The following is a 21,092-nucleotide window of genomic DNA, read 5'->3' as shown; positions in this document are numbered from 1 at the left end:
TTCCACATAAAACTCGTTGCATGTCGTGGCCATTACTTCGAAATCGATTTACATATCTGCCCCAATACACACATATAGAGACATTTTTTTGTCTACGTGTACGACTATATACACATTATACGAGTGATTACGAAATAATTTTTACTATATGGGAAAGAGGCTATAATTGTTTCACGAAGATAAGACTGAACAAAGCGTTGAAAGGAACAAATTTGAAAATGCCACATCTATAAATCAAATAGGCGAATTAAGGAGCACAGTGGAAAACATAAAACCAAAGCAAAGTGAACAGAGCGAAACCCAACACTGACCACAGAACACACGGATTGTCGACCGACCAGACACCCAGAAAGGCTTTCGCTTTTCATCATTACAGTCGACTCGAGTCGTTCTGAGCCAAACCCACTTCTACGATCCTCATATATCTTCCTTCCATAATATTTTAATTTAATTCATATATATAATAGTATCATGAGCTTTGCATCTAGGGCTCATATACCTATATATATATATATATTATATGTAATTGACGAATAAATAAATAAAATATGTGGAGAAGTTGTGAAATTTATTTACAGGAAATAGGATACAAGGGGAGGATTAGGGTTTATAGGGGGGGGAGAGTGGTGCATAGAGAAGCCCCACACGACGTTACAAATTCTGGAATATTTTCTCCACGCTGTCCTTTTTCTCTTTCTTGCTTCTCCAAGACAAATCTAATCATTTTGTCGTTGAACTCCACTCCTCTTCCATCTTTTTTTTATTACTTCGATTTCATACATACGCAAATTATTTTACCATATATATTCATTTGATTTGAATGAATATGCGTATGAACTATTTCGTTAACTCCATTCAAAATAGTTAAATATCTTTAAAACCTTAAAATTTGTCGGACGAATGATTCAAAATGCGTATCGTATCAATCAACTTTTTTTTTTTATGTAATTAAGGGGAGATAACTTTGAATATGTGCACATGAATATGTTGAATGTGGGTGTATATACTGCTGCTAAATCCATACTACACATATCTAATTACAGTATAAAATAAAAATTTATTGCATGAAATTAAGGAAATAAAAGAAACGTTCATCACATATACATATACACACACATATATATATATATAAACACTTTCCGCGAGGGCACAGTTATAAGGTGGAGGTAATAATAATATAAAAGCAGCAATGATAACACATGTTTTCTAATGACTTTGGACAGATACTGATCATTTTCACGGTACCCAACATGCGCAGACACACACTCGCACACTAACATTACACATACATTATACATATAATATATATTATATATTTATGTTGCATGTCCATATCCTTTAGGCGAACTTGTGCTTATTGGTTGGTCCAAAAAAGGCTTCTAGGTTAAACAAGAAGAAAAGAGAAGAATTACGATAAAGTAAAATGCACACACATCAAAAGAATGCCTCTGAAATCAGTAAAATCAAAATCATGTTCAAACAGTTTGGTTTACTTAAAGCCAAACAGTTAATCATCATATAAAACCTTCTAATTTGCGCCTTCTTTTAATTTGCACACATATAATTTACAATTGTAATCGTAAAATTCAAATTAAGTACAATGTCCTCTAATTGGAATGATGATATGGGAAGCCGAATGATCTCTCTTCATGACCCCTTGTTTTATTTGGATCAAATTAATGTGTCATATATACATATCTCTCTCTATATAGAAAATAATTAAAAGAACAGTTATATATATAGCTTTATAGAATGTATTAATCAATTTCATCAAAAAAGAGGTACCGTGCAAAAATTAGCATCTCTGACTTCAAAATACTTGTTTCTAGTGAAGTGGTCAAACTTTAAATCATTAATTTCAAATCATTTCAAGTCCTACATGTGTGTGTATATGTATATATACACACACAGGCCAACAATGGAATTCAACAATTACTCAATGTCCCCACTTCGGTACTACTATTCTTCTCTGCTCCACGACACTTCATTTAAATTTGGACCCAAAAGAATGCCAAAATTCAGACATTCCATTGTGCAAAATGTCCTTTCATTTTCTTTTCGAATATGTTTCACTCATGTGATATCGCGTGGCAATTTTGCCTTCATAACGACATTATATGCGTCTCTGTGTGGCCATATTCATACGTGCGCATACATAAATATACACGCGTGTATATGCACATAATATACATATAGAAGCGTTTGGTTGATGATGAGGGATGATGTAGTCCTTATGGAAGCAATTGTTTCCATTGTCAATTTATTCATATATATATATATATATATATATATATATATATATATGTGTGTGTGTAATTTTATGTCATTAAAAAATATATATTTTTCTAGATTAGGTGCACTATTTGGTAAACTTTATTATAACATTATATAATTTCCATTTCGAAGACTTTCTCATGTGTGATGATTAGGTGATTTTGTTTTTTTCCTCCTTAGTTTTCTTCGATTTCTTACGTTTCTTTTTTTTTTTTTTTTTTTTTGGGTAACCGGGTTTTCTGGGCCGAGGCCCAGACTAATCCCGGGGCCGGGAGCCAGCCATGTGATTTGAATTATGCGCTCCCTCCCCAGCCTGGGGTTCGAACTCGGGGCGGGACAGACGCTTTGCGCCCCCGTTTCACCGGTTGAACTACCCATGTTGGGTAATTTCTTACGTTTCTTATTATAACATATGGATAATCATATTATTAATCAGCACGATAATTTTAATATCCTGAAGTTTTTATTTTTGAAATATATTAACATATATTGATTAGTCATTTAAGCTGATATATATATATATATATCATGTAAAAAAGATTAAACCTAATGTGAGTTATTTTCATTAGAACTTAAAATATACATTAAAATGACACATGAAGATAAACGACATTTCTTTGCATTAGAAACAAAATGAAATGTGATTTTTTTTAATTACAATCTTGAAGTAATATGTGTCATATTTTTAAAATTTGATTACAAGATGTCATATGTGAGTTCTTTTTTGTATAATAGGAAAAGAAATAAGTTCCACTACTTTGTGGTCACACGCATGGGCGGTCTGGTCCCCATGGTTTGCTCTCTCTCTCTTACATTTGTTTTATATATTTATATGATATATGAGTTTGAATACATACGGATGTGTGTGTGCGAGATCTGCCTTTTAAATAATTTAAGGTTTTTCTATATCTTTTTAAATGAAGATAATTACTTTAAATCGAAATGTTGGGGTGATGGTTTGCAACACTATCTTAGTGCTTTTTTAGGGCTTTGATCATTATGACGTTAGCCTTACTCTATCGTGACGCTTTGCAATTATACATATATATTCCACATAAAACTCGTTGCATGTCGTGGCCATTACTTCGAAATCGATTTACATATCTGCCCCAATACACACATATAGAGACATTTTTTTGTCTACGTGTACGACTATATACACATTATACGAGTGATTACGAAATAATTTTTACTATATATACACCATACGAGTGATAAGCCGAAATCCATTGAAACCTCAATCTATGTATATGTGTATATATATATATACATTCAACGTATAGTCGTTATGGCCCAAAAATATATAATCGTTACACAGTCACAGGCTTCAAACACAGCCACAGGCCTCGTGGGCCGTGGGGGTATAATAGTCATGGCACAAAATATATTTTATATGTAATTCTCCATGCATGTGTAATGTGTATACACTATACAGTATACACCTCCATATCTTCAAAAAGTCCTTCATCTCCTCAAATCTTCTACTGTTTTTAACTGTACTATTGTCATTTTCAGATCTTTAAGTATATAATACGACATGATTATAGAAGAGACATGACACTAAAAAAAATTCAGTTTACAGTTTCTTCTTGTTCATTATTGTTTCCTTCCCCTGTTTCCCCTGTTTCTGTTTTAGCTCGGCTCCTCAGCTCTTCGAACGCCTTCATGCTTTCTGCATCGAATCCTCCCGCAAACTGGGAAAGAACCAAACACGTTTTCTTGTTCAGATTTACATATTATTACATGCTTTGTCCCTTTTCTCTTGCCCGATTTAGATGAAGAAGAACAAAAGAAGATTTGTGACGGGGGGATTTTTACCTGGTGAACCCTGAAAGCGAATCGAACACCTTGGAGAATCAAGAACTCTCTGTTAGGGTCTTTCTCTGACCCGCTCATTGAATCGAGTTCAGTGGCCACTCGTTTCATGTATTTTCTCGCAAGTTGAACTGATGAAAGCTTGATCTGTTTGAGAACAAAAGACACATCATTTCACATTCACATTTTCCTGCATTCTCGAGAGATTCTTGCGAGAAAACGATACCTTTCCGACAACTCCTGAATCCATTAACCAATCAGCTGGAATCCCAAACTCTCTGTATCGGGAAATAGCCATGTCCCTCGTGCGTAAAAGCGCATATACGCTTCGTTCAACTCTGTTCATTAAACGCAAAAACCAAGACGGTTAGAGGATGAAGAGAAAAGATATGTTACGAGATTGTCGGGTTTTGCTGGTATAAGACGTACTTCTCCAGCAACTTGTACATTTTCTTCAAGGCGGGTTCGGAGGGAAGGTTAGGATCATCGATAAAAGAAGTCACTTGCTTCTCCAGTTTCAGGAGATCTTGATATTCAAAAGCCGCTTCTCGTAGTGCGTCGGCTTTCCCTTCCGGCCAGTCAAAGTGTTTAAGAACTGCCCTTTCGTCCACCTACTCAAGAAAATCCATTGACAATTCATAGATTGTGAGAAGATCTTTGTAAGAACAAGAAGAACACGAGTTGATTAATCAATTCAAGAGGAATGACCAGAAAGGAAAGTTCTTCATCTAGCCAGTTCACGAATGCCACGAGGTCATCTACGTTGGTGAAAGAAGCAGCTCGGACTTCACTTGCCAACGACTGAACGAAGTCGCCTTGTGTCTCCACATCAGCTTTTACCTTAACCATTTTACACATTACATCAGTGAGCTATTGTATGTGTGTATATATATATATATCATATATGTTCATGTCTGAGCTTGGAAAAAAATTTTGTGACTTACTGCTAAAAGGAATGTTGATCGGTTCTCGATCTCCCCAATCATGTTGCTCCTAGCATCTGATGCATTACTACCTCCTAAAGCCGGGAGAGAGGACCCATCTTTCTTCGCTTCACGTTTCATCAATGATTGATAAAACTCAACGAGCTCTGGAGCTCGGTGAACTTTGTTCCCACTGCCTGCTCCTCTCCCAATGGCTCCAGGTGGCGGTGGTGGAGGTGGTGGCCCACCAGGTGGCGGAGGTGGAGGAAGAGGCGGGCCACCGGGTAAAGGAGGCGGTGTTGAGGGTAAACTCGTGCTTTTACCATCCCCAGCTACCCCAGATGGTCTTGGAGGTGGACGAGGAACTCTAGTTGGTCGCTTCTCAATCTCCACAAGCTTCATTTTGGTTACGGTTTGATCGTTTTCACTGGCTTTACCGTCGTTAGATTGGTCGGTTGTCGTGCCTGAAGCCGAGGGAACTTTTTTCTCCTTTATCAGAGCAAGTCTTGGAGGCAAATTCGCACTACCCCCAAACCGTTCTGCTCTTGCTTGATCTGCTTTCTGCTTAATATGCTTCTCTCTTTCCAGAGCCAGCTTGTGCCTGTCTTTATATGCAGGATACTTTTCATCCATAACACCATCAACTGACTTTGACATCAACTGAAAGGATGATGCTACATTGTTCAAAGATTCACTTGGAGATTCTTGTTCTGTTCTGATTCCTGGGAGGTTAGGGTTTTCAGTGATTTCTTGATCAGCTTTACCGAACGTCGTGATGGCTACACTGTCGCCCGTGTTTCTGAGCATCAAAGATTCTAAAGGACCCTTTTGTCTTTGTATGCTCATACTCATTCTGCTCGGTGACTCACCATAGAATGATCTCGAGGGTGAAGACTGAACACTTGAATCATCCTTGCTTTTGCCCCATCGCTTAAGTTTCTGGATCAGACCCGGTTTTTTACTCAAACTGCTAAACCTACTTGTGGAACTATCGATGGAAGCATTGTCGAAATCCTCACTTCCTGGAGACGAAGGGTGAGAGAAGTTGCTCTCCATATCAGTATCTCCTTGCCCACGTTCTGAACCCGCATACTCTAACATCAACCGTTTGGCTCTTTCTTGTGATTTAGGACTCAGGTTCTTGCTGAGGTCACGAGCTGAGATTTTTCCAGCTGGTGTTTGGTAGTTCCTTAGTTCGTATCTTAGACACGCATTGACCCAACGGAGATACACCAACTCCTCTACTTCGCTGAACCGATTCATCTGAAGCCCTTCCACCTGCTTTAACAAATCTTCATTTGCATGCCTCAGATTGTTTATCTCTTCTCTTGCTTTGGCGACCTTATCACTCTGTTAGAGCATCACAAGTAATGCATAAACCGAGTCAGTAAAGACAGAGGTTTCGCTTAAGAAAGGATATAACTTCAGAACAAGAGAATATATAACGTAAATATCGAAAATGGAACGTGAGTCTTACCTCGGTCAAGTTGGAAAGGGCTGAATTTCTTGTTTCTGCAGCATCGAGTTTTACAGTCAGCTCTCTCTTTTCATGTTGAAGCTCTCTGTTTTTTCTTTTGAGTTCCATGAGCTCAACTTCCATTTCCTGCACAGCCTTCAGCTTTCTCTCCACTTCAGCATCTTTCTTCATGGCTTCTTCCTCTTTTACCTGAAGACTTGAAACATGCTGCTTAAGCAACAGTAACTGCCCTTTTGTCTGGTTAGAATCGAGCTGAATCTGTCTCTGTAATTCCTTGATCTTGTTTCTCGCCACATCCAGCTCCTTTCTCACCACAGCATTCTGCAATATTTCCTCTTGAAGCTTTTTCCTCTCAGCTTGCAGGGAATTTATCGTGATATTTAGCATATCGATCTCAACTGTCTTGATCTTGAGCTGCCGTTGTAATTCTACAAAGTCGGATTCTTGCTCCTTGAGCCCATAATACTCGAGCAGTTCTCCTTCGAGTTTTACCTCTCTTTCTTCTAGTTCCTTCACTAAGTTCCTCAATCTATCGAGTTCACTTTCATTATACGCCATCTCGTTCTCGTACACCCTTTCTTTCTCTGCTTTATCCAAGTCGTCATTAGGCAACGGATAATCAATCTCCCCGGATAAAAGGTTTTCAATCTCATCATCTAGGAAATCCGATATACTTCCACGAGCCTGATTGAATACACTGTTGATCAGTTTAACCTCTTCTTCTTCCTCTTCTTCCTCTTCCACCTGAAATTCTCCAATTTGTGAACAAACTTATGGAAGCAGACTAAAACTCTTAAGCAGAAAAAGACGAAACATTTCGTGAATGTTTATATGTATACTCACCTTTCTATCCTTGAGATTGTTGGTATCAGTGACCAGCTCTGTATCCCCAGCTTGGCCATTTCCTTTAAAGCATCATGTTCAGAAGCAAATGCAGAATGGATGAACAAAATCAGTTTTGTAAAATGAAGGAAAATCGCTGATAAAGATTGGTTTTTTCACAAGAAAAAAAAAACATGAGATGTCGAGAAGTTAACTACCTGAACGTTTTCTCTGTCTTGAGGATTTACCATTGAGCTTCTTAACTGTGAAGGCTGCAACTGAAGCAGCGACAAGTAACCGGAGAATCATGTATTAGAGATCTCGATAGAGGAAAAGATTCCCTTCTTCGTCTCATCCATAGAGAGATGCCGATAATCCCAGAGCAAGTAACAGCCCGTTTCTACTCTCATCCATAACCGATGACTCAACCCATCATTCCTTTCTTCTCAGAGACAAAACCAGGAAATATCCTATTCATGAAGCTTATAACTTGGATAACACACCTGTGCCTGTGAGAGAAAACCCAGATACTGACAAACTCAAGAACTACCTCCGTTCATCGAAAAAGAAAAAACTTTGCCAGATAATTCAATCTTATCAGCTAGATGGACCTTTCAAAGTGGAAAGTAAATTCCATGCTCAGAAGTTAACACAGAGAAAAATTTAAGCATCGATGATGACCGCAAGAGCTACAGAGACCACCAATAAATAGTGGCCTCATTAGCTCAAGACAGATGAGGAAAGAGACATATATGGATAGAAGGCGTCTAAAATCTTACCAAGCAATGTCCGAACCTGATGACAACTTAGTAGCTGTAAAACTCTGAATAAATCAAGAATTCATGATAAATCTTTTTGTACCTTGGTCTAAAAATGTATATATATGATTCTGCAAGAGGGTCAATGATCTAAGGGTTTTTTTTTTCTCTCTCTTATCTTGAAATGGATGTTCCAGTCAGGTGTTACCAAACCAAGCAGTGAAACTGAAAACTGAGAAAGTAGGATAGGATCATTCATAAGCCTTGAGCAAAGGATGAGCAATACAGTCATTTAATTTAAAAATGTTTAGATTAGAGTAGCAGAAAATGTGATGCAAGATAAGACAACAAAGTAGCGGAAAAGCTTTGGGGGACCAACATGAAGGGTTTTGTTTCAATGCCATGTAATGAGCAGAAAAACGAGAAAGAAAAGGTTCAGATTAGATTCTCTGTCAATTTAGTTAATGAATAGGAGTAAATGGAGCAGCATGGCAAGAAACCAAGAAATAAACCTTTGATGGACCCCTCACCATCAGCCTCACCCTCATCCACAGATTTTGATGTGTTTCCTTTTTAGCCTTATCTTGGACAGGCTTTGTGTGATTGAGAACAGAGAAGGGAAAACTGGTAAACCTAACCAATACCCAAAAACCAATAATAACCCCTAACTCAAACAAGTCTAAAGAGATATTAGCAGCTGATGAAACGGCGGGATATCGTGCTAACTTGCGGAAACTCACATAAAGGCCGTTCCTTTTTCTGATTATCACCACCATCTACAAAACTGCTGAAGTTGGATGACCTGAAAGAAAGATTTCCATGAGGTTAACAGAAGATTCAGACATAGATAAGGAAACATTGCTGGTGAGGAAGAACAGACAGAATGGGTAGAAGAGTTCATCTATCACATACCAATACCTGTCTGGCCTCTCAGAGGATTTTTCTCTCATAACACTTGAACGCAGGACAAAGGAAAGAAAAAAAGGAAAGAAAAAAATATCTGATAAAGCATTCCTTCTCAAGGTCATGAATTGGCTCCACTTGCCAAACTGTTACCCTAAACGCCTCTCTGCAGATTTCCTCTTCATTCGAGAATTTAATCATAGACACAACTAAGAATTCTTCGACTGGGAAATGGGTTTATCAATTATCAATTCCGTGACCAAAATTAAGGAATACTTCTCTTTTGAATAGAAACATAACCCAAATACGAACCATCGGAACTCGGGGTTTCGTAGTTTTTGGCAATTTGCAGTGTCAATCAATGTATAAGCCCATATCATAACAAAGATTCAATCTTGGACAAACCCTTTTCGAGGAAAAACAAAAAATCGAGAAAACCAAGAACCATGGTCAAATTCGAACATATTTCCTTCAAATTAGCCAAAGTTCGTACCTTTTCCAGCTTTCTAATTTCTTCTGTATTGCTGGGTTTCGGCTTTTCCGTTGAAGACGGCCACAGTCGCCGCTGTAGCGGGTGGCGATGCCGTAGAAAGCCTAAGCTTTTACACTGAACACCGGCGGGAACCTTCAGCTAATTTCCAATATTTTTCTAGCAATAATCCCTTTTGCGAATTGGCTCGTAACCGTAACACATGAAAGCTGTTAACTTTACATTATATTCGTGGGGAATGATGGGTTCTTTTTTCAAATTTGAAATCCCAAAATTGATTTTGAAACAGACGGAGAATAGTTTAGGTACCAACTAATGATGAGATTCGGAGAAAATATTCTTACTTTTTTAACCTTTGAATGATTCTGTATTCAAACCGGAAAAAAAGTGACCGTTGCCTCTTAAATGAAAACTTGGAGCTTGATTAGATAAACCATTGATATAACAACACAAGCATCTGTCTTTGTGCAAACCCTGAAGAACATTCTGGAAGTTCAAAAGAAAACACTTAAGACAGGCACAAGCCGAGTTTCCTACAAGAATCCACTCTCAACAGACAAATTACGAGTTTGTTGTGTTTGTTGATCTTGAGATTGGGTCGGTGATTCAAGCAGGGTTGTCCCATTTCCAACTTTGTCCCAACAACCCCCCTCAAGATCCTCGGCTCTGGCTTGGCTTGTCCTTTGCTTCATTCTCCACTCATGATCTGCATTTCCATTATCAGTCACATACCCACTTCGAAAATTAAACACAAATCTCAGCTCTTGATCCGGGTGTTTCAGAAAGATCAGAACTTTATATCGGGGTCGTGTTAAAAACAGATCGTCTAGGGTTTGGAAAAGATCGGAACTTTCACTCGAGTTCTGGGTGAACAAGACACGCGTTAAATGAAAATAATTTGACTACATAAAAAATTCAAAGCCCGATTAAAATATTTAATTGGGTTGGACCGTAGCCGAAGCTCATTAATATTGGCCCATTTTGATTTTGTTTATGGAAACGATGATATCCAGAAATAAAGTAAATTGGGTTTGGCCCATTGAAACGACGCTTTATAAATCTCTCCCGCTTCGCCCTCTCGTTCGAAATCACTCGCCGCCGATTATTTGTTTGCCGGCGATACATCGCTCCGGCGTCAAGCTTCGCCGGAGAAGTTTCGAGGGCTTGAAGATTTGATTCTACCCGATCGTGTACGAGAAATGGTTTCCACATTGCAGCCGCCACGCAACTTCTCCCTCCTCCGTCTCCGCCTCATCCACTCCAGACCCATTGTCTCCGTCGCTGCCGCCCCCGCTGCTTCATCTCTGCCGGAGTCTCAGATCCTCAGTACCCGCCGTTCCCTCCTCACCGGAGAGGTTACCGCCGTCGAACTTGCGAAGTCTTACCTTTCCCGCCTCCGTCTCACCGAACCGCACCTCAAGTCCTTCCTCCACGTGTCGGAGAATGTCCTGAAGGAGGCAGACGAGATCGACAAGCGAATTTCCAAAGGTGAGGATGTGGGTCCTCTCGCAGGAGTTCTTGTCGGCGTCAAGGATAATATCTGCACGACGGGTATGCCTTCTACTGCGGCCTCTCGCATCCTCGAGCACTATCACCCACCGTTCGATGCGACGGCGGTCAGGAAGTTCAAAGAGCTTGGAGGGATTGTGGTTGGAAAAACCAATTTAGACGAATTCGGAATGGGTGGCACAACTGAAACTTCTGCTTTCCAGGTTCATTTCGGATATATTTATGTTTCGGTGTATAATTATCTTTTAAAGGCCGAGAATTGGTGAAGGAACTATAGAGTTGTTGGTGAAGTTGTGATCTTATCTCCTAGTTGCTGCTGAAGTTAGTGATTTGTTGCCTCTTACACGGAGAGAAAGACAATCAAAGGCTTACAAATGATTGCTCTTGTGGATTAGATCGTTCATATAATATAGAACATGAAGCTCTAGACGCTTTCATTAGTTTTCTTCTTTAGATGAGGTGTTCAATACTTAGACGATAAAGTTGTGGATTTGGATAGGTGACTAGGAACCCGTGGGATGTAACCCGTGTACCAGGAGGGTCTTCGGGGGGCTCAGCGGCAGCTGTTGCAGCCAGGCAATGTATGGTGGCTCTTGGAAGTGACACTGGTGGTAGTGTGAGGCAGCCAGCATCGTTCTGTGGCGTTGTTGGTCTTAAGCCAACATATGGGCGTGTCTCAAGATTTGGTCTTATGGCTCATGCCTCTTCTCTGGATGTAATTGGGTGCCTTGGTTCTACTGTTGCTGATGCTGGAATTCTTCTTCATGCCATCTCTGGTCATGATAGATTCGACCCTACTAGTAGCAAACAGGTAATTTTTCTTGTGGTCTTCTACATTTTTACCTTTTTTTTTCTTGTTACCTCTGCTATTTGTGAGCTTGTGCATGGTTCATATGCATTACATCTGTGCTTTTGTCAGGAGGTGCCTGATTTTCCGTCTCTGTTTCCTTCTTTAGACTCTTTTGAATCTAAACCACTGAAGGGAGTGAAAGTTGGTCTGATTCGCGAGACTCTTGAAGTTGGTGTTGATCCCGGAGTGAAATCTGTAACTCAGGAAGCTGCATCATACTTAGAAGCCTTGGGTTGTGATTTGACAGAGGTTCTGCTTAAAGTTCTTCTGTACTGTACTTTAATGCACTTATTAAGTCTACATGTATTGATGATGTTACTGAGATTATGGACTAAATTTCAGGTGTCAATGCCCGCATTTTCTCTTGGATGGCCAGCCTATTATGTGATTGCCTCATCGGAATCCTCCTCCAACATAGCACGTTATGATGGCCTCAGGTAAGATCGGGGAATGAGTTGTAGAATTGATATGCATCAGGTGCATGGTTTATTGTTGTTTGATTAGCTACTAAGACATCTTTAAAGAACTGATGTGCTTTCTGTCGTATATATGACTTAATATCAATATCTGTTATTTGTCTCATCATGTGTTTTTCCAGTCTTTGTTCCTTCCCTCAAACATCTTAAAGGTTCATATGGATTTAAAGGATCATCTTCAAACAATTATCAATGGAATACACACACTGAAACGATTGATTGTTGTGTTGGTGTGCAGATATGGGAATCAAGCTACTGCTGATGAGCTAAACAAAGTGTATGAAGATTCCCGGGGTAAAGGATTTGGCTGGGAGGTATGAGAATGCTAAGGCTGTATAAGCAAATTCATTGAATTTTTCAGTTTGAGTGTGGAAAAACATGTTTGTTCTTGTAGAGCTCTCATTGTCTGAAGGAAGAATTGCGGTTGTTATCCATTTCTAAATAGAGAGTGGCTTCTTTTCTCAGGTGAAAATGAGACTTTTAATGGGAACATATGCCCTGTCGGAGGGTTACTATGATGCCTACTACAAGCGAGCTCAAAAGGTTACACTCAGTCCTTCACCTTCAGTTTAGCTAGGATGGGTTACGGGTAAAATGTCATATGGTTTAGTTGATCTTCAAGCAGTCGATGTTTGTGGTTGTTTTCGTGTCATGCTCTAAACATGTAATGCCTCGATGTTTCGGTCCATTTAGTGATAACTTTAGACAGAAATTTACAGTTGAGGTGACGATCATTTGTAGGTGAGGACATTGATCCAGAAAGACTTCAAGGCAGCGCTAGATCATAACGACATCCTTATCTCTCCAGCAGCTCCTTCTGCAGCATTCAAGATCGGTAACCCGCCTTTAAATAACTCCATTTTTGTTGTGTATTTGCTTAAAAAAAAGTAAAAATTTGCCCATCTGATAATACACCAAAAGAATCAAAGACCCTTCTGCTGATAAAAACTTCTATAGGTGAAAAGAGAGATGATCCATTAGAAATGTACGCTGGAGACATTATGACGGTAAGCTCTTCGATCCTCCATCACGCCTCGACTATAATCCATCACACATTCATAATGATAGACAACTACTAGCTGAATTGGCAATTCTTGGATATGAACTTTTTCGGGTTTCTAATGATATTGTAAACAACGCAGGTCAATGTAAACTTGGCGGGGGTTCCTGCAATAGTTCTACCCTGTGGATTAGTAGAGGGAGGACCTTCAGGTCTTCCTGTTGGCCTTCAAATGATCGGTTCAGCCTTCGATGAGGTAATCAAACCAAATTCAGTTTCTTGTAAGAAGCAAAGTGAATCTCATAGGAAAGATCAAGAATTTGTCGAGACATTGTAGGAAAGATTCAGTCTTTGCTGTCTGTTGATGTTCATTGTGCTTCGGCGTGGACAGGCAAAACTGCTCAAAGTGGCCCATATATTTGAGCAGACACTTAAAGGTTCCAGCTTTGTTCCTCCACTCCACTGTTAGCCGATGTTGCCTGAGCATATACCCTCCTCTCCGGACAAGACAAATCAGCTTGGTCATATGACCGGATCGTATACAAACTCATTCTTTTTAGAATACATTCACATTCAACTAAATATATATATATATATATATATACATATATATATGTTAAAATGGTCGACGTGTAATAATTTGATCAATAAAAAGAATATTGCAATTGATGGTTATTACTAATTAGTGAATATCCGGTTTGTGGCTACTTGGTTGTAGTTGATTGATTTATTTTAAACCGGTGTATTTTTGTAGTTTTTTTTTTTTGTATTTGCCGTTGTATTTAAACACTTCCAGATCTTCAATATAATATAAGAGGAAACATTTTCACATTCTCTGTTTCTATCAATTTCTTTCTCAAACTAAAATATTTCCGTTGAGATAATATTATTCGTCATTGAATAATTTAATAAAAAAATCAGGCTGTATCTTCAGTATTCTCGATTTGTATCTATTAAATGTGACAAAATACTAAAACTTCCAAAATTACATTAGAAATGTCTACCACACTTGTACGACCACGTAGCTTCATAAATTAAGGGGTGCTTAAAATATAATTAAAGTGACACAATCAGGAGTTAGAGTGTAAGTAAAAACCACTTTAATTATGTTTAATTTTATATTTCAGATGAAACCATATTTTAAAAAAATACCAATATTCCAAGTAGCCCACGTTCTCGTGTCCCGAATGTCGGTCTCAACCCTGAGATTTCAATCCAACGGCTCAAAATCACCCGCGTCCATGTTTGACATTTTCTTCTCCCGATATATCCACTGAAACGTTGCCACGTGTCATCTAAACGTTCTCATGCACGTATCGTATGTACGTAGCAATTAGCAAATAACCTAACCTTTATGCTGTCGATAGGTACCCATAAATCGGTTATGAACACAAATTACTGGACAGCTTATACTATACTATATATATATATACCCAACAATTGTTCTTTGACGAATCAGAGCTAAATCTCATATCCACCCAACAATTGGCGCGGGTTGAATTTAATTTAGTTAGTAAAATAAATAAAAGCATTATAAATCATCCATAGTATAAATGTCAACCTAAACTCACACGCAAAGGATTCTTTTCTTTAGGTACTTGTGGACTTTCTCGCATTAATTTTGACTTTCAATTCCTCCTGAACTTAATTACATCACCATCAACTATTCAAGTGCATACGTGTACACTGCATGTGAGTATGAATGTAGTGTCTATGTGTGTGTTTATGTATAAATACGGAATATTATATATATATGATGCAGGTTTTAAAAATATTGCAAAATACATCCACAGAAAAACAAAAGACGTGACCAACTAGAGAGAAAATTAGTTAATTAAACGCGTTTATAATTATTGGAGAACCCCTCGTGTATATAATTCCGAATATTCTAAATTAAAACCTGCATTTTGAAACCAATAGTTTCATATATATGTGTGTGTATATATATATATATATATATTTGGAAGTACATGCAGATACGTACATCCTCCCACGTAGGTAAAGTCCTATACCGTGGCAGTTTAAAATATAAAATAAAAGTTTTCGTATTTATTTATTTATTTATTTGATTATCTTATTCCCTTGCGTTGACATCCCAAAATCCAATAATTTCTAAAAGTCCCTTGCCTTGCGCTTCACTTCTCCATCTTCCTCATTTCTATTACTTTCCCTCGTTTGACCCATTCATTTACACACACACAAGTTGACATATACGCAACATATATATATATATATAATACACACGTATTGGTCTATATATGCATACGTATATATTCCTCTAGCCCGTTCTTCACTCTTCTAAAGAAATCCAAAGACAAAAAAAATCACCCTTAAGTCTCTCTTTCATTGCTTCTTGCCTTTCAATAACCCTAATAGCTAAACCGATTTCTTCTTCGTCTTCTTCAAAACATAGAATGAATCTCACAACCAAAACCGCAATTATAGCGGTTTATGTCATATTAGTATTGGTTCCTGGTTCTTGCAGAGCCACGAGGATTGGATCGATGAAGGTTTCATCGGATATGGGATCAAGAAGAACAAGACACGAGATGGGTTTCGAAATCAACGGTCAGAAATTTCACTTCATGTCCAAAAAGGCTAGAGTGCCTCCTTCGGGACCTTCCAAGAGGCACAATTCTCTACAACATTAACATTTTATATACGACGCATATGTAATCTTTGTTTCTTTAGTCACATATATACTTAGGATATTCTTGAAATTGTTATCGAAGGAAATGTTTTTTATTATTCAAACACGGCTTTCTCGGCCTTTTCACTTTTTCTCCCTTCTGTTCTTCGAAGGGTTTCTTTTGTTTTGCTGGTTAATATCATAAAGGAGGTATATACGCAGTATTCTTTCACAAATACGCAAGTACGCATGTGTATCTACGCAGAAGCAATACACTTGTGTAAAGAATACATACGCAGTATAATTTGTATTAATTGCGTTTACAATCATGTATTTATTTATTTTTTTTGCATGATTCAAGATGCACCTATACTTACATTTGTTAATGGAAGATTCAACTTCGGATTTAATTTTTCTCGGCTTCCACGTAAGACTAATAATTTTCAACTTTAAATATTTAATATGAGTTGAAATCGGGTGAATAAAATTATGAGTATGTGTAAATCTTGATTTTAATATTATAAGGAATTCCAACCCCACACGTTCGACGCATCGAAAAAGTCCACACAATTATCTATTTGTTATACGTTATTATGATTAAAGAATTAATCACAGGGACAGGAAATCTACGGTTATTTCGGCAATGTCAGCGGGAACGAATCTCGAATACCTCGTAATTGTAGCAAAATTAATTAGACTCGTATTCAAGATAACCACCAACTTGCAAGTTTTAACACATGACAGAAAAAAAAATCATAATATCCAATATTTTTTGGCATTATTGTAGTATATGATAACGGTTTCCATTTGAATCTACCTGTGTATATACGTACCATTAATAGCTCATATTTATAATTTATTCGCGTGAGTTACTACAGACGTGTGTTTTTTTTAATGTTTAATTTTCTATAACTTTCATTTACAACTTGTTATAAAATTTTGGGCACAAAGAAAACCATCGCAATAAGTGGGGATTGTAACTGTATTATACAGTGGAAAAATAGAAAGTAACCAAAAAATGAAAAACAATTAGAAGAAAACGGGAATATGCGGATAAAAAATAAAATTGAAACGAAAATGGAGTGTAAATTACATGCAGCCCAAATACTATCTTAAGGTGGGCCTATAAATTTGGGCCCGTTAACAAAATAAATCGGCCCATTTATGGCCTAAAAATTGCTAGACTTGGTGAACCACGCGCTTGAATAGTCCATGAGAATCATCCGCTCAAAAGCCTAAAATCAAACAGATATAATGATACAGTTTCATAAACCCTAAGGTAAAACACACCGAGTCCATTTGCACCCATCAGGACTCACCATGTGAAAAGCCTAACTCGCTCGAACCGGGCTCTCATGTGCATGAGCTCACCCATATCGGACCCCACCGCTCCATTCCCCACCTCCGCCGCCGCCCGCAGAACTCCGGTACCCATCGTGATGAGCTCCACCACCGACAGAACCCTCCACTCCGCCGCACCACATTCCCTCATCGCCGCCAAACCACATTTCTTCCCGTTGCCATACGTCCTCCACGTGGGCTCTCCTATAAGCATTTTGAAACCCATAACTTCTACCTCTCCTCCTCAGCCATCATCGTGATCGTGATCGAAATGATGTTCTTCTCGCACTCCAGCGCGATCCGGACAAGCCCAGATGCCATGTCTCGGACAAAGATGCTCATCGGTGTCGACGGCTCGATCAGAACCGCGGGTAACCAGGTCAGGCCGTCTTGTGCGGAGAAATGGACGTGACCACGTCGGTTTCCGAACAGAGTCCCCGCGACCCGAGTATCCAGACCCGATGTTCTTGTCGTAGTGTTCGGGATCTCTTCCTCGTCGTCGTCGCTGTCGACTTCCATGTCGTCATTGTCGTCTTCATCTTGGATCATCTTTCTCCAGGGAAGGAAGAGACGTGAGGAGATTTGGCTAAGATCATCTTCGTGTGTTGGTCTCTTTTTGGGTTATGGAATGAAATATTTTTGTCGGGAAGAAAGATTGTGGGTAGTTCTTTATATCGGGTCCATTAATATTTTATTTTAATTTATTATTTGATGTCTATAAGGTTTTTCTTTATTTAATCTCTGTCACCCCTAAAAGTATTTAGAAAAATATTAATATATGAAAAAGTACTCAGAATACATCTAGTCGCTGTAACGCAAACAAATTATGATTCATATTAACACTAAGATAAAAACTAACAATGTGAATTCTTTCTATATTATTGTATAATAGTAATCATACAAGATTATCGAATCTTTCTTCCTCAATATCACTCGCTTTTATATTAGTATTTCATAATATATATATATATATATATATATATATAATATGTCCGGGAATATGAATTTATCGAAATCATTTTATGTAAAAACCAAATGATAGATCAAATCAAAAGTAGATAGAAAAATAAAGACCTAGGACGAGAGGGGATTAAGAAGGCGATCAGCCTCCACCTAACTTGTGTACAGATGTAGAAGTAGGCTCCTTGGGAATATGAACCACACTGCACAATTCCAGATAAAATATTAGTAAAATAGGTTAGTGAAGTTATATATATTGTCAAATTAATAGGTGTATGTATACACACACGTGTGTATATATACACACACACTCTACCACATACGTTAGAAGATGTGTATAGATATATATATATTCATACGTTAGGTAGAGGCCTAGAGGGTAGTCACTTCATGGGCACGAAATGACCTTCAAGGCACCATCATAGTGTTTGGTATCGGCCCTGCATCTTTTTTATTCATTTATTTCTCTAATCACATCATTCCAAGAAGTTCAATACGGACCATTGAATACTTAAGAGATTCATTAACCCAACATTAAAAGAATCTAAGTGAAGAGAGGGCTTAGATTAGGACAAATGATCGTTAAGATGTCAGATAAACGATGGGACGAGTAAGGCGACATCATCGAGCCAACAAACTCTTAAGTCTCTCTGTTGTGTCTTCTCCCACTGAACCCTACACGCCTTGTATTGATCCCTAAGTTAGAATTTTGTATGCCATCTTATTTCATCTTTAAGGGGATAGAAAATATGGATGGACTAATTAAGGGTATTTTTTTCTGACAAAAAAATAATATTAAACTCTTTATTATAAATGATATATTTATCAATGGATATTTAATTAGATTATAATTGACATAGGATCTATAATGTCACCAAACTACCCATGTCAGATTAATTAAATATGATATTAATGTTTCAAATATTTATGGTATTTTACTTTCCTACAGGGAATTGGTTTTACTCATCTCAATCAAATTGGGCGTTTTTAGGCCCATTTTTCCGGATGGCTTATAAGGACCGAAATCTCAATCCAATTGGGCTTTTTAAGGCCCAAATCTTAAATTTGTTTATCATGTCAAAACCATGATATTTTTATTGTCGGTTTGATCGGTTTCTATAATTTCATCTCAATTAAAATACTCCCCAAAAAAGATAAAACCCGTTAAATATCAAATATATACAAACACAAATCGGGCTAATGTGGATATATAATTAATCTTCTCGTTTTTTCTTCGTATTTATTTCCCAGAAGAAAAATTATAATCACTTTTGTTTCAAAGTTTCTAACTAAAATGATTGATTTGGTTCACAATGAATTGAACTTGGAGTTCCATGAAAACATTAAAGAAGAAAAAAAAACATACCATGTATGCGCAAAAAGAACAAAAATAATATCGTATTACATTCAAAACTACTAGTGAAATAAATATGTGGAAATTATAAACTCATATATTCATATGACGTCGAAAATAAAATATTAAAACAATCAAGGTATTTATGCTTCTTTATTTGTTAAGGGGAAAAAAAAATACCCAACAATGGAATCAAGCTTCTTTTGAGATTAGTTGCCAACTTTTGGTCAGTGGAAGGATTTGGATTCTCAATGTTGCCTAAAGCATATACCATTTCTCTGCTACCAAGTATCCTCCTCGACATGATAGCCGTAACGACTCCATCTCCACTTTCATATCCCACCCCCACAACCATTAATAGACAAGTAAATACAAAAAAAAATGAATATATATATATATGTAAGCGATTATCATGTGATCATATTATAAATTTATGTGTTATCAGTCGTATGGATGGATCGGTAAGGGATTGGCAATGGGTTCCTACAAGACAAAAATTTAAAGTCGTGGGTCGGAATATATCGTTAAACCGACGAACACAACGTTTAAAATGTGGGTGTTGCAAGTTATAGATATCCTATATGTTATTATATGGTTAATTTTACGGAAACATAACAGAGCAAATGTGGTATGCGTCTCCGCAGCAATCATTAGGGTTGGGATTTTTTTTGTGTGTACTCCAAAAACTGAATCGAAAAAACACACACAAAAGAATTGTTGGTATATGGATAGTGGAAATCGCGTGTGAAATCAGATCTTTACATTCATCATGAAGAAATCTGCTTTGGTCCGTCGTCGTTTTTCGCTATGGGGACTGATCACTAACAAACATTTCGGGAACCAAAAATATATATGGTACGACGATATAAAATGTCTCAATGCTCAAAATTATATGTCTTTGTTGTAGTAAAGTGAAGCATCCACTTATAATATGACCCCATCAACGCTAGCTACCATATAAGCGAACGTATATGTACGTACATATATATATACACTCACAAACACGTACAAAAAAGTGTATGGTGATTCTAGATCGTGTTTAGCATCTTCGGTCCCACTAGATGCTCATTACTCCAATTTGCATAACGTTATCCCTTTTTGTCCGGAAGTTATATTAACATGCAATGTTTATGGGTAATTTTATACAAATCTTTGGAAATAATTGATATATAAGAGATTGATTATAATGTATCAGTACATATAAGACTAACTGGTCGTAAGAAGAATTAATTCCAAAGCGAAAAAGTTAATATATACAATCATCAATGTGGGGGGTTTCGCCAACTATATTTAATAGAAAATTAAGTATATACATATACCCACACCACCCTATAAGACTCTAATAACTATTTTTTTTTTGTTAACATCTCATAACTATTCTAACTAAGGACCCAACAGATTGTGGGCGAATGGTTAAGTTTGGTGTAGGAATCCTCCGTTTTAAAAAAAAAACTATTCTACCTAAGAGTCATTATAAATATTATATATATATATATATATATATATATATA

The 21,092-nt window shown here is 37.5% G+C and overlaps 3 protein-coding genes across 5 annotated transcripts; 2 read left to right on the top strand and 1 right to left on the bottom strand.

Annotated features, from left to right (window-relative positions):
* Positions 1–3,684: 3,684 nt before the first annotated feature.
* Positions 3,685–9,648, bottom strand: LOC104805241 (protein CHUP1, chloroplastic-like). Of its 3 annotated transcripts, XM_010529735.2 has the most exons (11): positions 9,466–9,648; positions 8,810–8,871; positions 7,530–7,820; positions 7,333–7,394; positions 6,490–7,233; positions 5,034–6,362; positions 4,798–4,929; positions 4,519–4,700; positions 4,316–4,427; positions 4,093–4,236; positions 3,685–3,968 (listed from the first exon to the last, which is right to left on the bottom strand). In XM_010529735.2, the coding sequence occupies exons 3-11, from the start codon at positions 7,618–7,620 to the stop codon at positions 3,846–3,848; spliced, it is 2,919 nt and encodes a 972-aa protein (XP_010528037.1). In that variant the 5' UTR covers positions 7,621–7,820; positions 8,810–8,871; positions 9,466–9,648; the 3' UTR covers positions 3,685–3,845. The 3 variants fall into 3 exon arrangements, with proteins under 3 accessions (XP_010528037.1, XP_010528038.1, XP_010528039.1); XM_010529736.2 differs by lacking the exons at positions 8,810–8,871; positions 9,466–9,648 and adding an exon at positions 8,173–8,497; XM_010529737.1 differs by lacking the exons at positions 8,810–8,871; positions 9,466–9,648 and adding an exon at positions 8,091–8,105.
* A 901-nt stretch (positions 9,649–10,549) lies between these two features.
* On the top strand, positions 10,550–13,979 carry LOC104805240 (glutamyl-tRNA(Gln) amidotransferase subunit A, chloroplastic/mitochondrial). Its single transcript, XM_010529733.1, has 10 exons — positions 10,550–11,174; positions 11,471–11,782; positions 11,891–12,070; positions 12,164–12,258; positions 12,536–12,611; positions 12,763–12,840; positions 13,039–13,132; positions 13,255–13,304; positions 13,440–13,553; positions 13,689–13,979. Exons 1-10 carry the CDS (start codon positions 10,662–10,664, stop codon positions 13,764–13,766), a joined length of 1,590 nt encoding a protein of 529 aa, XP_010528035.1. The 5' UTR covers positions 10,550–10,661; the 3' UTR covers positions 13,767–13,979.
* A 1,606-nt stretch (positions 13,980–15,585) lies between these two features.
* On the top strand, positions 15,586–16,261 carry LOC104805239 (protein IDA-LIKE 1). Its single transcript, XM_010529732.2, has one exon. The coding sequence runs from the start codon at positions 15,712–15,714 to the stop codon at positions 15,946–15,948; it is 237 nt and encodes a 78-aa protein (XP_010528034.1). The 5' UTR covers positions 15,586–15,711; the 3' UTR covers positions 15,949–16,261.
* The last annotated feature ends 4,831 nt before the right edge of the window (positions 16,262–21,092 follow it).

The sequence above is a fragment of the Tarenaya hassleriana genome, unplaced genomic scaffold (genome assembly GCF_000463585.1).
Source record: "Tarenaya hassleriana unplaced genomic scaffold, ASM46358v1 Cleome11, whole genome shotgun sequence".
Classification (NCBI taxonomy): domain Eukaryota; kingdom Viridiplantae; phylum Streptophyta; class Magnoliopsida; order Brassicales; family Cleomaceae; genus Tarenaya; species Tarenaya hassleriana.
This window is presented reverse-complemented; position numbering and strand designations above follow the sequence as displayed.